This window comes from Amyelois transitella, chromosome 16 (genome assembly GCF_032362555.1).
Source record: "Amyelois transitella isolate CPQ chromosome 16, ilAmyTran1.1, whole genome shotgun sequence".
Lineage (NCBI taxonomy): Eukaryota > Metazoa > Arthropoda > Insecta > Lepidoptera > Pyralidae > Amyelois > Amyelois transitella.
Window position 1 is genome coordinate 7,166,639 of NC_083519.1, and position 13,764 is coordinate 7,180,402.

The window sequence follows — 13,764 nt, forward strand, 5'->3', positions numbered from 1 at the left end:
TTTAACCATTGAGTCTAATACAAAATATTACAGTGGTGATCAAACTAAAAAATATAAGTATTTACATAAATATGGAACAATAAAAGGTATGTACAACTTATGACACATTGCATTGCAATCAAAAACTAAGAGAACATTTCGAACATCAAGTGACAGTATGACAAAGAACATAATATACCCGAAAAATTATAACACGTTTTTTTTGCACTTCTTATAAACAAACACAGTTTAAACGTACATATCTACATAGTCACAGGATTTAGTGTCCATACACACAACACAATCCATTTGTTTACTTGTGAAATGGCTTGGTTCTTTTTCACGGAATGTTCGTGCTTGCGCGTTAGAAAACCTTCCTCGTTATAACAGACTAACGTTATGTCCATTGGAATATTTTGCCGACGACCGTAAGGACCTTATCGTGGTCAATCTCACTGATGACGTGTGGTCACCACGACGGAGAAGTGATGCGTGGTTGCCACCAGATTCCCTGTAAAGAAAATAATAATTGTTTACTACTCCAACATTTAAACAATTTTAAAACAAATAAGGTGACAACGACATGTCTAAAATAGAATAGGTAGGTACATTATGTTTCTTGTTATAAAATCTCGTATATATTGCAGTAAGGTATAGACTAATAAACTTTCTTAGGAACCTTTCACTATATGAATCTCAATTCTATTATTAAGCCAAATAACGTGACCTATTAGTATTTTAATACTGTTGGCTCTATCTACCCCGCAAGGGAAATAGACGTGATTATGTATGTATATGTGTACTCGTATATTGTAAGGTACACAGTTGTACATTACAACAACTTCGTATGCAATATACTTATATATATATAAAGTGCGATGATATCTACCTAGAATGGTATATATTATGTAGCTGTACATAGCCTAATTTCCGAGAAAAGATTATAAAATATGCACTTAAATAATATTTATATGCAATATAAGGGACGTGTGTATCACAGATGTAAAGTTAAGATATGCGTGGCTTGGTCATTTTAATATATTTGAGGCTACGCGGGTTGAATTTCATTAACATATATAAATAAATAAACCTTTAGTTAAAACTATTTAAGGATAGGTCGACTTCATTATGGTATTTAAATTTGTTTATGACTACTAAACTGATTTTAATAAATTTGTAAAAAAGTATTTTATCTCTCTCATTACAATTTACAGTAAAAATATTTTTTACTTACATTCAGTCAGAAAAGTATCGGGAATGGATTATTTATTTATGGTTCCAAATTCAAATTTTTGTTTTTTTTGTTGTTGTTAGATTGGCACAACTGTTTTCCATTTTGGCGCGGAGTTTGAGTTGCATCTGTTGTTTACATTAAATACAGTGCTATTTTTAGTTATATCATATCTAGTGTGTATTGCTAATTTCATAATGGATAAAAACATCGAACAAAGAGTTTGTCTTAAATTTTGCATTGCCAATGGAATATCGTGTTCGGAGTCACTGAAAATGTTACAGAAGGCTTACGGTGAATCGACTTTATCAAAAACTCGTGCTTATGAGTGGTACAAAGCGTTCAAAAGCGGTCGAGATGTGATGGAAGATTTGCCTCGCTCTGGTAGGCCATCAACGTCTGCAACTGAAGTTAACATCGCAAAAGTGAAGGAAATAGTGACTGAAAATCCTCATTCAACTTTGAGAGAGATAGCCACCGAACTTTCTGTATCTGACGAGTCGATCCGTACCATTTTAACTAATAATTTGGGTATGAAACATGTTGCCGCTCGGCTAGTCCCAAAAGACCTGAATTTTTTTCAAAAACTCAATCGCATGAGAGTCGCTGAGGACATGCTAGAACGAGTCAATTCCGACCCAACATTCATGAAACGCATTGTTACTGGTGACGAGACGTGGGTTTACGAGTTTGACATGCAAACTAGTCAACAAGCTTCGGAGTGGCGCCTTCCAACTGAACCGAAATCGAAAAAACCACGCCAAAGTCGTTCAAAAGTCAAAGTCATGTTGACTGTTTTCTTTGACTATCGCGGTGTTGTGCACTCGGAATTCTTGCCGGAAGGTCAAACGGTAAATAAGGAATATTATTTGAGTGTTATGCGGCGTTTAAGAGAGCAAATCCGACGAAAAAGGCCAGATTTGTGGAAAGAAAAATTCTTGGATTTTGCACCATGATAATGCACCTTCGCACAAGGCCATCATTGTGAACGAATTTTTAACCAAACACTCAACAAATACCATCGAGCAACCACCATATTCACCAGATATGGCTCCAGCCGACTTTTTTCTTTTTCCTAAACTCAAATTACCACTTCGTGGCACCCGTTTTCAATCGGTAGAAGACATAAAAGAGAATTCGCGGCGAGAACTGACCTCAATTCCGGAAACAGCGTTTAAAAAATGTTTTGATGATTGGATTATTCGTTGGCGTAATTGTATCGTTTCTAAAGGAGCATATTTTGAAGGTGATAAAATAAATTTGGATGAATAACAAACAGTTTGTGTATTATTGATCTTTTCCTGCTACTTTCTTGACAGAGTAGTATTATTATTTATTTCATTATCTATCAACAAAATATGCTACAAAAGTAATATTTCTTTCGGGTAACCGTAATGACTTTGGGTTTTGTCTTAATTATTATAAAACCCAACATTACTTCGGTCCCTTTGTTTTACCTGAAATTATAACAAGGGTTGAACATTTTTTATTAACAGGATAACCTTAAGGTTTTGTGTTTTTCTTTTTTAATAACAACTTATCTTACCAAGTTTAATTGAAATTCGGTCTAACAGTGAACTGGTGTAACAATCACATACTTATATGTATAACATCAAACTCAGTTTGAAGAAAATATAGCTTACATTATGTTCTAAATATGAATAGCTTAGGCAAATTAAAGGTACTTCAACATATATACAAATAAAAAAAAACAGAGAAAGGAAGTTAATAGAGGACGCTCCAGTTAACTGCACCCATATACGTTAACGTTACGTTTTACGCGTTAGGTCTTAAATGTAAGAAGAAGAGGGAGCCAAGAATGCAATCGATGAGAGGACTTTCAATTTAGAAATAATTCCACCTTGAGTATGTCATTCATAAAATTTTCATCTTGATTAATGTATTCAAAATATTCTCCAACTTTGTCTTTAACGATCGCTTTATATGAGCAAGTCATGAAGGGTGGAACTTATATTGTGCTCATAAAATAGCGATTATATCTGAATTCTCCAAATAATGTGGTTTTAATATCAGTAACATGGTAAAGTAGCTATTGGTGCGGTAAGAGAGGGGTATCTGAAGGGAGTGCAAGCTAAGATAGCGTACGCTCATTCTAGGTATAATATAAATATAGGTACAAATAAATACCCTAAGCAGCTCCCGCCCACGGCTTCATTGGCATGTATAATGGCCACGTCTTATGTTGATGTATGCAATTCCAACGAATTCCGCCTCACATTATAAATGCGAAAGTTTGTTTACTTGTTCGTTACCTCTTCACAGTTAAACCACAAAACCGATTTTTATTAAATTTTTCACGTATATATAGTATTAAATTCGGTATATAACCTTTATTCTTGTATTTTTAAGAGTACCCTAAAGTACTTTACACGATGCGGGCTAAAAACATAATATATATATAACCATAACCATATAAGAAGGTAGAATCACCCAAGTCCGGGAAGCACTTCTTCAGTTAAAGAATAACAAACATACACAAATTTTAAACAATGATCACATGGTTTTTTTTATATAATGGCGATGATCCCACACTTAACTATAAAAAATAAAGGACAATAATATGTTTTTATTCTTAAGAAAAGAAAAATACAATAAATGAAATATTAAATTACAATAAATAAAAGTGCACAAATCGAAAGGTATCGGAACGGAACAACTGCAATTTTATGGAGGTTATAGTGTCCTTAAGCTAAGTGATAACCAAGGAAGAAGGGAAGGGTGATTTTAACTTATAGATACGGCTGTAAGTACAATGAGAATTTATTTCTTTTTACTATTCTAGGTCAACGGAAAGCGTCCGAAATTATTAGGTTGTGAATATGGAAATATTCTATATTACATAGCCGTTCACTTTTAAGTTGAGTTTGTTGTTGTCCGAACACGTTGTCCACGTGTTCGGATTCTACACTAACCATGAACTCTTTTAAGAGCTACGTACATTAGTTTGATCGCCAACCGATGCTCTTACGGTAAGACAGGCCATCATGATATCTGCACATTGAGGCACTGTCTAATTATGAATGTTTATGTGGTGCGAAGGTGGCTGAGACCAGTAAAGAGATCATTTCTTATTAAAAAATATTAGGTTTTCACATTATATAAAATGTAAATACAGAAATAATAAGACAAAATTGACCCAAATTCCGAGGATTCTTGACAGCATATCCGTGTAGATATGGCCCTGCACGTGACTGAAAAAGGGTCAAGAGTTTATTCCTTTAAGACCAAGAACAATTTAAGTTTTTAGATTCTATAATATTAAAAATTTTATTACACAAACATATAATAAAGTATCCATCCCTAATGGAGTAAACAGTGCAAACAGTCTTAAAAAGACTGAGTGGTCACGTTTAGTCATTCGATTCAAATAGTGACACAAGTTTATTATTAGTGTAAATAAATGCGTGCAAAATACTCCTTTGCAGACATTAATTATCATTTATCGCTAAGCGTGTTTAAATTTTTTTTTATGGAGGTTGTAACTTGATTCATGAATTACCTAGTAAATTTTATTAAAATTGACAAAGATTTTCTTTTTCGACCTTCGAATTATAATATATGACCTTGCTTTTTTTATGGCTTATAACTGGTACATTATAGGTTCTACTATGTTGGCGCCAAGTGGAACATTATAATAGTATCCCGTACATTACAGTATCTACTTACCTATTTACGGGTCCCTAATGGTGGTCCCTGAGGAATCCTAATGGCGCTGAGCATTTTTACTACTACAAAATATGAGCAATGAAATGATGTAATCTATGACTTTCTAGTGTTTTGTTGACATGAACTTAGTTTGTTATTTACATATGGACAAATTACACAGACTGAGATAGCTTTGAAGTCAGTTCGAAACTTGTGTTATGAGATACAATATTTTATGATAAATTTTATATACATAAACATGCATTTATTTATATAAAATTTATGCGGCCTCCGTGGCGCAGCGGTAGTATGCTTGTTGTCTGTGACACCGGAGGTCCCGGGTTCGAATCCCGGCCAGGGCATGATGACAAAAGAACTTTTTCTTATTGGCCTGGGTCTTGGATGTTTATCTATATAAGTAGTTATTATAAAATATAGTATCGTTAGTATCTCGTAACACAAGTCTCGACCTTACTTCGAGGCTAACTCAATCTGTTTAATTTGTCCTATATATATTTATTTATAAAAAAATCGTTTCTCACCCTGCCTGGCCGGGATTCGATTCAGTCCTTCGGACTTTAGTATGTAACTAAACTTTTCTATTTTGTCTCCTAAAATATCGGTATCGTCGGATATATCGGTCGAATGCCTTCTAACATTAATCTGCTTGGAATACTTCTTAACACGTTTTTAACATTAAGTCCTATTAAAAAGATAAGATGCAAGAGATTTTCATTTAAAGACCTGCTCAAATAGTTAAGGCATTTGCTTAACTTTGAGGTTATTGATTCAAATTCAGTAGTAAAAATCATTCACAATAGTAGTTTTAATAAGTAAAGATTTAAAAGAAATTGTAAAGAACATTTTCATTGTCGTAGATTTAATTTAATTAAGATAATTTCGTGCTTTAGTATGCTATAGTAAGCTTGGTCCCAGTCGCCATCTGTCGTAGTGATTTATATCACGTCAGAAACCTTGAAGCGGCGTAGATTAGAAACTATATAATATTAATTGATCTAGACGTAATAATTTTAAGTACTAATTTATTTAGGCTAATCAACTAGCCAACTGTTACAATCTGGGGATATCACTGGCATCATTAAGACCTAAATAATAAGATAAAAAAGATCTATTCAATAAGTGTTGTATTAGTTACTAAGTTCTTGTAATCATGGCAATCTCAACTTGAAAAGAATAAAATCGTAGGAGGAAACAATATAATGACGTCATATTCTTTTCCTTAATCTATTAATATATCTTCCAAAGTAGAATTCGGTGTTACTTATATACGAACTGTTAGGGTTGAACCAACCTATGTCTTACCTGTCACTATGCCTGGAAGGCTTTTTCCTGGGCCATAAGTGAAAAGCGCCATATATTACTGGATTGACTAGACTGTTGGACATCCCAAAGAAGAAAATCCCGGATAGCAGCTCTTCACTTTGCTGGAAATAAAAATAAATTTAATAGGGGAACCCTTTTTTAAGTTTCTATGCCTCGCCTAGCAGCGAAGAATAAACATAGTGTGTGCCAGATACTCCTCTTACTATCAGATTATATAACTCAATCAAGGGACAGGCCAAAAGCCAATAGTAACGCTTCTTATGTACATCGGTGACCACGGATCATTGTAACATGATTCAACGTCCGAGATAATAAAAGTGCGCGATTAATACCTATATTATTTGTAAATAGTATAACGAAATGCGAAAGTTTTAAATACCCTATTTTATCAACCGTTATCTTTTTAGACTATTCCATTCATTGAATGTTAAAAATAAAATTACGGTGAAAATAGTTTCCCGTCAATATTATACTTTAAATAACTATATGTATTAATTTAGTTATAGTAAAAATGTACTAGGGACGAAGCTCTCCCCGTGTAAAATTAAAAATCTCGTTTATTGTTCTATCTCGTGGGAATTCCTTGTTCGATGAAGATGATGATGACAAATCCAAAGAAATTTTTAGCTTTTTCTACCCCGTTAGAGATAAAGGCATTATTTTGTATAATATGTTATGAATAGTTATGTGATTTCTTATAAAAAGAGTCTCTTAGGAATCCTAACTTTTGTTTACATCACATAATTCAGAAAGTTTTCAGTCAGAATGGGCATTCAAATTATACTCGCTAAAGGTTTTGTCGCTGGTTCCATTGTACAGAAATTGGGGCAGTTAATATTCTTAAGTTATGCTTTTCCGACTCAAATATTCTATGTTAAATTTAAACAGCTTCTTTATTACCAAATTATTACTGGGTACCTTTTGTTTTCATGAAAGAAATATATTTTAACTAATAAAATCAGTGCATACATTTTACTAACCTACTCGGTTAAGCTGTCTTGTTTGGCCTTCTATTTTTGAGACTATTAGCTCTGTCTATCCCAAAAAGGTTAAGACGTGATATGTATGCGTGTGTGAAGAAGATATAACTAAATGTTTGACCTCATGAGGTTTTTCTTAGCAATTCAGTCTAAATCGTGAAATCTAAGTAGTTAATCACATCATTTTTGTGACCAACTTATCATCCGTACAAAATCTAAGGATAAAATACGCTTGTACAATAAAACGAACACTATAAACATAACTAAAATACTAGGATAAAACTAGGATTTCTGGAAAGAAATGAAGGCATCATCAGGGCTTTTTATTTTCAAGCGGTTCAATATAAAAATTACCCACAATTTATTAAAAATTTTCTCCGTAATTCAAAGTCCAGATAAAAATAATGGCCCGACATAACCAGACCTTATGGGACCTCACTTATCTCATTAACATTCCATTAGGGGTGAAACTTGGCGGAGTCGTTATTTTTGTACCCAGTTAGAAAAGTTTCATGGCCTACCTAGTTAAATTATTCGTTAACAATGTTGTTTACATAATTTAGATCTGTGAAGTGGACAAAGGCTTATAAATTTATTCATCAGAGTAATTTGGTGGTAAGATGAAAAAATTGTCAAGTGCAAAATTTGAAGTACGATTTTGCAGAGTATGCTTAGTATACAGATAAAAATAGGTTCTTTAGTTGGAGATATGGTCAAAATTCTTTTACCAACGAGGTTACATGAAAATATATATCGTGTAAATATAATACGCAATAATGCAAGTATGCAAACGTACTACAATAAGATAATAAGAAGTGCTATGTACGTTTGTAAAAAGGTGTTGGCGTTCAGACTTCTTGATCTCACAGGTACACATCATACTATCAACGTGGTTTGCATGCTAAAACATGAAAAAGCAGATTTACCAAATTTGAATAGTCATAGGGAATGGGAAAAAATGAAGATTAAATCTCATCATTAAACAGACAAACTGATATTGGCTGTTCTCAATCTTTCCTCATAGAAATGCAATTTAAACAACAGTTTAATATTTTTTGACCATTCTGTATAAGCTTACGATAAAACTGATATTTTTTAATCAAATCCTTAAAATATATGCCAAAGAAAAGTAATATATTTTTATGCTTATATAGCGCTTATGATCAAAATTTGACACGTCATACTTTAGGCCGATATTGGGGATTGCTTTTTGGGAAGCAAGGCATGACTAACTTACTTATTGCCTAGCTCAGTGATCCAAAATGGATCAAGGTTTACGTGACGAGAAAGCTCGAGACGATTATTTCGAGAACACGAAATAAAAATTAAGCATAACATAAATTTGCTTTTTAGAATCTCGATTATGGCAAGTCTATGTTTTAAAATACCCAATTTTTAAGTAATATGCTAGTTATGCCCGCGACTTCGGAGAAGTAATAAGCGTGTGCTAGCTATGTGTGTACTCTGGTTTTCTTTGCTGCTAATCCAACATTGAAGAAGGTACAAAATGGTCCACCCATTTCCAAAACCCACCACGAGTCAAAAATCATTATACATCATATATTATCCTAACGGACATATGCAGAAACTCTTTCCATCGTTCCATCTTCTCCTTCCATCCATTTCCACTGTAGGGACTTTAAGCTGACGCTTCAAATGTTCGGTACATTTGAAGTGTGGGCAGTAGAGTCGTCGTTCGTCAGTCGTTCCCCGCACGTCTAGAGATATGGGAATGCAAATAGCATAAATATTATATTAGTTTAACTATACGTAATATTGTGAGTTGTACTGTACTTCTGTAAAATTAATAAACCCGGACTTTCGTGAGCTGTACTCACTAGTTTCTCTTGAACATTGCAACCATATTCCCGAACATCAGCATACGTACACCACTAATATAAGTGAAATAAGCTTCAAGACTTCTTAAAAAAATAACTTACGTCTTTATCTGGATCCAGAAAGTTAAATATTATCATCATAATATAATACGGCGTCCACCAAACTATGAACGCGGCGACTATAACGACGGACATTCTCAAAGACTTCATTTTGGCTCGGTCGATCAGCCTGCGCCTGTTCATGTCTGGCGTTAAATACTTCTCCTGGCGAATAACTTCTGGCTGAAAGACTTTCTCGCTCTCTGCAAAGAAAATTAAAAAAAAATTTAGTCGATTGATTTTCATCTAGTTCACCGCTTGAGATTTAGTACAACTTTACAAGTGGCATCTATCGGAAAACATAAGGACGGATAATTTTTGACCTTATGCAATAACATTGAAAACCTTTATTTATTTTATTTCTTTGCCATATAAAATTGAAATTGGTCATGTACTCGTTTCATATCGAGAATGACATAATTAGCGAACTCAGAATTCTAAACATGCAAAGAGATGAATGAAAGAATGAAAAAATTATGCCATTAACGATATTGGTAAACCAAAAAATATTTCTTCAATGTTTTCAGATACCGTTTCTTTAATACTCCACGGAACACATTACATAAGTTTAAGTCCTGTTTGCGTAAAACGCCTATATAAGAAATAATAAGAAGAGGTGGAAATATACACTCGTGTATTTTCATCAAAATTAGGGTACTGAAAACTTCGTAATTTTGTGAATGGTTATTATAATCGCATGGTAAAATTCCTTAGCGGGCCATTGTAAGGGTAAATTTCCTTGTAGAATTTTGAGAGGATTTTGTTGGGGTTTTATTCACAAACCCTGATTGTATTTTTTTCTATTGATATGAGCAAATATAGGCAATACCCAAATCATTTTCAAGAATAAGCCTGAATATGAAGGCAGAAATTATTTTTAAATCTAAGAATTTTAGATAATTGCTCATTCCAACAAATATTGCGCCTTGAGTCAGTTACGTAGAATTTTCATTGATTTAACTAAAATATTTGCAGGAAAAAGTGTTTCATCCTTAACCCTTTAGTTCGCAACAAGAATTGTATTAAAAATTGTTATATTTTTTTAATTATTTGATTTAGTAATGTAATATACAAAATCTAAAAAATATTTAAAAAATTTAATTATATATATTTTTTTAATAAATGGATGTTTAAAATACGTAACATTACGAAGTGGCCAGCATTTAAGTGTTCAAAAATACCGTTATGTATTTTTAACAATGCGAAAGCTACAGGAAAATAAAAATAAAATTTCTATTGATTTTTTTTAAACATTTATTATTATTATATCTTCAAAAATATAGAATGGTTTAATGGAACTCTTTTAAAAACTGTCATGAACCAAAAAATATTATTGATCATGAAAATTTTTAAAACAGTTGCATTTTTTCTCAAAACATAATCTCAAATAACATTTAGAACATATAACAGTTGTCATACCATTCTTACAAAATTAGCTTTTGCCTGGAGTTGCTATGAAGTCAGGCATGTGACCCACGTGGTCACGGCGAATTGCATCAGAAGGCCTCGGTCCCGTCGGCTTTTGATTTTTTTTACTTACCAGATACTTCTGCCCTGACAAATATTTTAAAACCCCACTTCTTTGCTTTTTTGCTCTGGTTCCTTTATAGGGCACCATCATTTCATCAACACTGTACCAATGTTCTTCTTCTATTTTAAGACAGTTTAGACGTATTACTTCAAAAATCGGCCGAACTTTGAAATAACGATCATCATTTGGTTGGGTATTGTCGACAAAGTGTAAAAATTGACGTATCTGTTCGTAACGCTTTAAACTCAAATTGAAATTGAAACTTTTTAGAAATTTTTGAACGGCATATAAATTTGTGTTTTCTATAATTATTTTTATAACATCTTCATTAAAGAAATCGAAATAGTATTCAGATGGCGACTTTGATTCAGAGCCAAATTTAATAAAAGTTATTTCATCCAAAATTGCAGTTTATTTAAATCTGCCGCCTTCCCATTCAAAATTCAAAGGTTTTTTTTAATGAATGCTGTCTTTTTTTTATCAACAAGGTTGGTAAAGGTCTCTTTCTTGAACGAGTGATCTTGGGCACACTTGAAGCTTCAGGAGTTGGTGGAACCGACAAGACAGATGATATTGATTGAATGGCAGGCAAATCTTGTGGTAAATTATGTGATGCGAGAACTTCGGAAATAGACGGAGTGGATGGTATCACGTCTTCAGGCAAAAGCGTATCATCATGTGACTCGTCTATAATATTCAGACGTTCCAAAGAGGAATCTAGAGAGGGAAGTGCAGAACTATAAACAGTTTCGTCTTTTACTATCTCTTTGTCACCGTCTGATATACTGCTATCCAGAGAGATGAGGACCAGAATCTTCTTCACACGCTCTAAGCGCAACTTATGCTAGAACAAAATCAAGCCACCATTCATGCAAACACCCTCCAACACCATGGTTATTTAAATAAAAAAGCCTAAATACATTGCTCATCATTTCGCAATGTTAGTTATTGTTAACATTCGTAACTTCGCCTCAATCACCGTTAGCTTCGCAATGTTAATTGTAGCTAACATTCCACTTTTACATGTTATAGAAAACACAAAATGACTTTGTTAGTAATATTTTGTACTAATAATTGTAGAATGCAAACATAAAAACATATTTAATGTAAAATATAACGAAAAATCATGCTTTTAATTAAATAAAAATAATATTTCTTACCATGTGCGCGGGAGCAGTTCGTGGTCGGGACGCTATTTTGTACCTCAATTTCAAAATTTACAACTTAATAACGTTTTATATTTTGCTATGGGTGGGTAGTGATGTCTTTAACTAACTTATCGAAAAAACCGCTGTAGAATCGATATTGTTTTGAAGGTAGAATTTTCGAAATGTGTGTGTTATGTATATCTAACGCTGCGAATTAAAGGGTTAAAGATAGAATTATCATTAAAAGATTTTCAAACGACATCAAAGTCAAAGTGAAAACGAGCGCTTACCGATTCTTACGGAATAGATAATAAAGTATCTTTTTTTTTTAGATTAATTATTTATTATGTACTATCCATAAATACAGTCAAACTATGGTATAAAGGAACATTTACTTTATGCTTTGTAAACAATATTTAGGTACAAGTTATGATGCAATCACATCCTAAATAACTGTCGACTCAAGCTGAACAAAACGTAAAAATATGTATGTAGGTACAGCAGCCGGCATATCAGTTGGCCATAGAATTTGACACTACAGGGATGCGCAGTAGAAATTTATTTAACATATGTATTTAACATACTTCTTACGCAGCGTTAATAGAATAGAATTTTGGTTTAACTTACTGTCGAGCTATGCACGTGGTTACTATTAGATTATAGTCTGATTAAGAGTGAAAATCAAAAAAAGAACTAAAAACTCTATAATACTTGTAAGTAGAAGCAAGTGATATAAGAAGTTCAATCACAAAGTAGTTATATAACTTGTTTTGTGTGGCTACTTGAACTGTTAGCGAAATTGAGAAAGTTCCGCACATGGGCGCATAGTTTTAATACTAAGTTCACCGAGTCTTTACAGTCCTAAATCAGGGCTAGACCCATCTTATTATCTTGATTACACCATTAAATTGTTTTCATGCCGGTTGTTTATTAAAATACAGTAGGCCAGCTACCTACTTCTCTTCTCAGGAAGATAGTAAGAATCAACTGGAAAAAACTAAATCTCAAGTCCATTATAAGGCTATCTAACTAAATGTAGCCTTTTTAATACTTTTGGCCACAACACTTTTGAAATTACCATGCAATGAAAATATATTTAAAATGCGTCATCAAAATCAGTCATTTTTTACGACTGCACAGCTAGCCCAAATGATATAAATTTAGTACGTAAAGTTGATTTTAATATTGAAATTCAAATGGAAGAATGACGGACAGCAAATGTATGGCCATGAAATAATGCAAGCAGGTGTAAAATGGTGGTTTAAATCTCAAAAAATATTGAAGAATCGAAATTCTTACTTCATATTTTAAGATTTTTTCAAGAAACTGCCTCAGCGTAGCTTTTGTATCTTATAACAATTAGCCCTACTGTCTTTCCTACTATAAGGGATAGAGACACTCTTTGTTGGTTCGCCACAAAATTTATTAAGTGACCCTTTATTTCTGTAATCATAAAATAGGAAGGCAATAATGACCAAATCAATGCGCTGTAAACCATTCGCAAATGTTTGCGGTCGCCAGATGACGTTACGTACGTATAGTATGAAAGTTACGAAGCCGTTCTAACGGCTAACCGCTTTGTAAATTAAGCCGTTATTTAAGCGCTTTGAAGCTTATTCGTATCAATGAGGGAAAAATTCATGATAAAACATACGCATAGGACCACTCCATCTCGTTCCCATGGATGTCGTAAAAGGCGACTAAGGGATAGGCTTATAAACTTGGGATTCTTCTTCTAGGCGCTGGGCTAGCAACCCGTCACTATTTGAATCTCAATTCTATCATTAAGCCAAATAGCTGAACGTGGCCTATCAGTCTTTTCAAGACTGTTGGCTCTGTCTACCCCGTAAGGGATAAAGACGTGATCGTATGACAGTATTATATGATCGTATTCAGACAAAAACTACTAAATTTTGGTAAATCCCCATATGATTCTACAGTCAAACTG

At 33.2% G+C, this 13,764-nt stretch overlaps 1 protein-coding gene across 3 annotated transcripts in view; it reads right to left on the reverse strand.

Annotated features, from left to right (window-relative positions):
• Positions 1–203: 203 nt before the first annotated feature.
• LOC106129717 (gonadotropin-releasing hormone receptor) overlaps positions 204–13,764 on the reverse strand; it is a 74,428-nt gene continuing 60,867 nt past the window's right edge. For 2 of the 3 annotated variants that reach the window (XM_013328372.2, XM_013328371.2), the window contains 3 exons: positions 9,141–9,340; positions 6,200–6,321; positions 204–490 (listed from right to left, as the gene is read on the reverse strand). In XM_013328372.2, the coding sequence (XP_013183826.2) occupies positions 361–490; positions 6,200–6,321; positions 9,141–9,340 (452 nt within the window). In that variant the 3' untranslated portion in view covers positions 204–360. Of the gene's footprint in view, positions 491–6,199; positions 6,322–8,360; positions 8,919–9,140; positions 9,341–13,764 lie in introns of those variants that run through there. The other variant, XM_060948673.1, reaches the window with a different exon arrangement.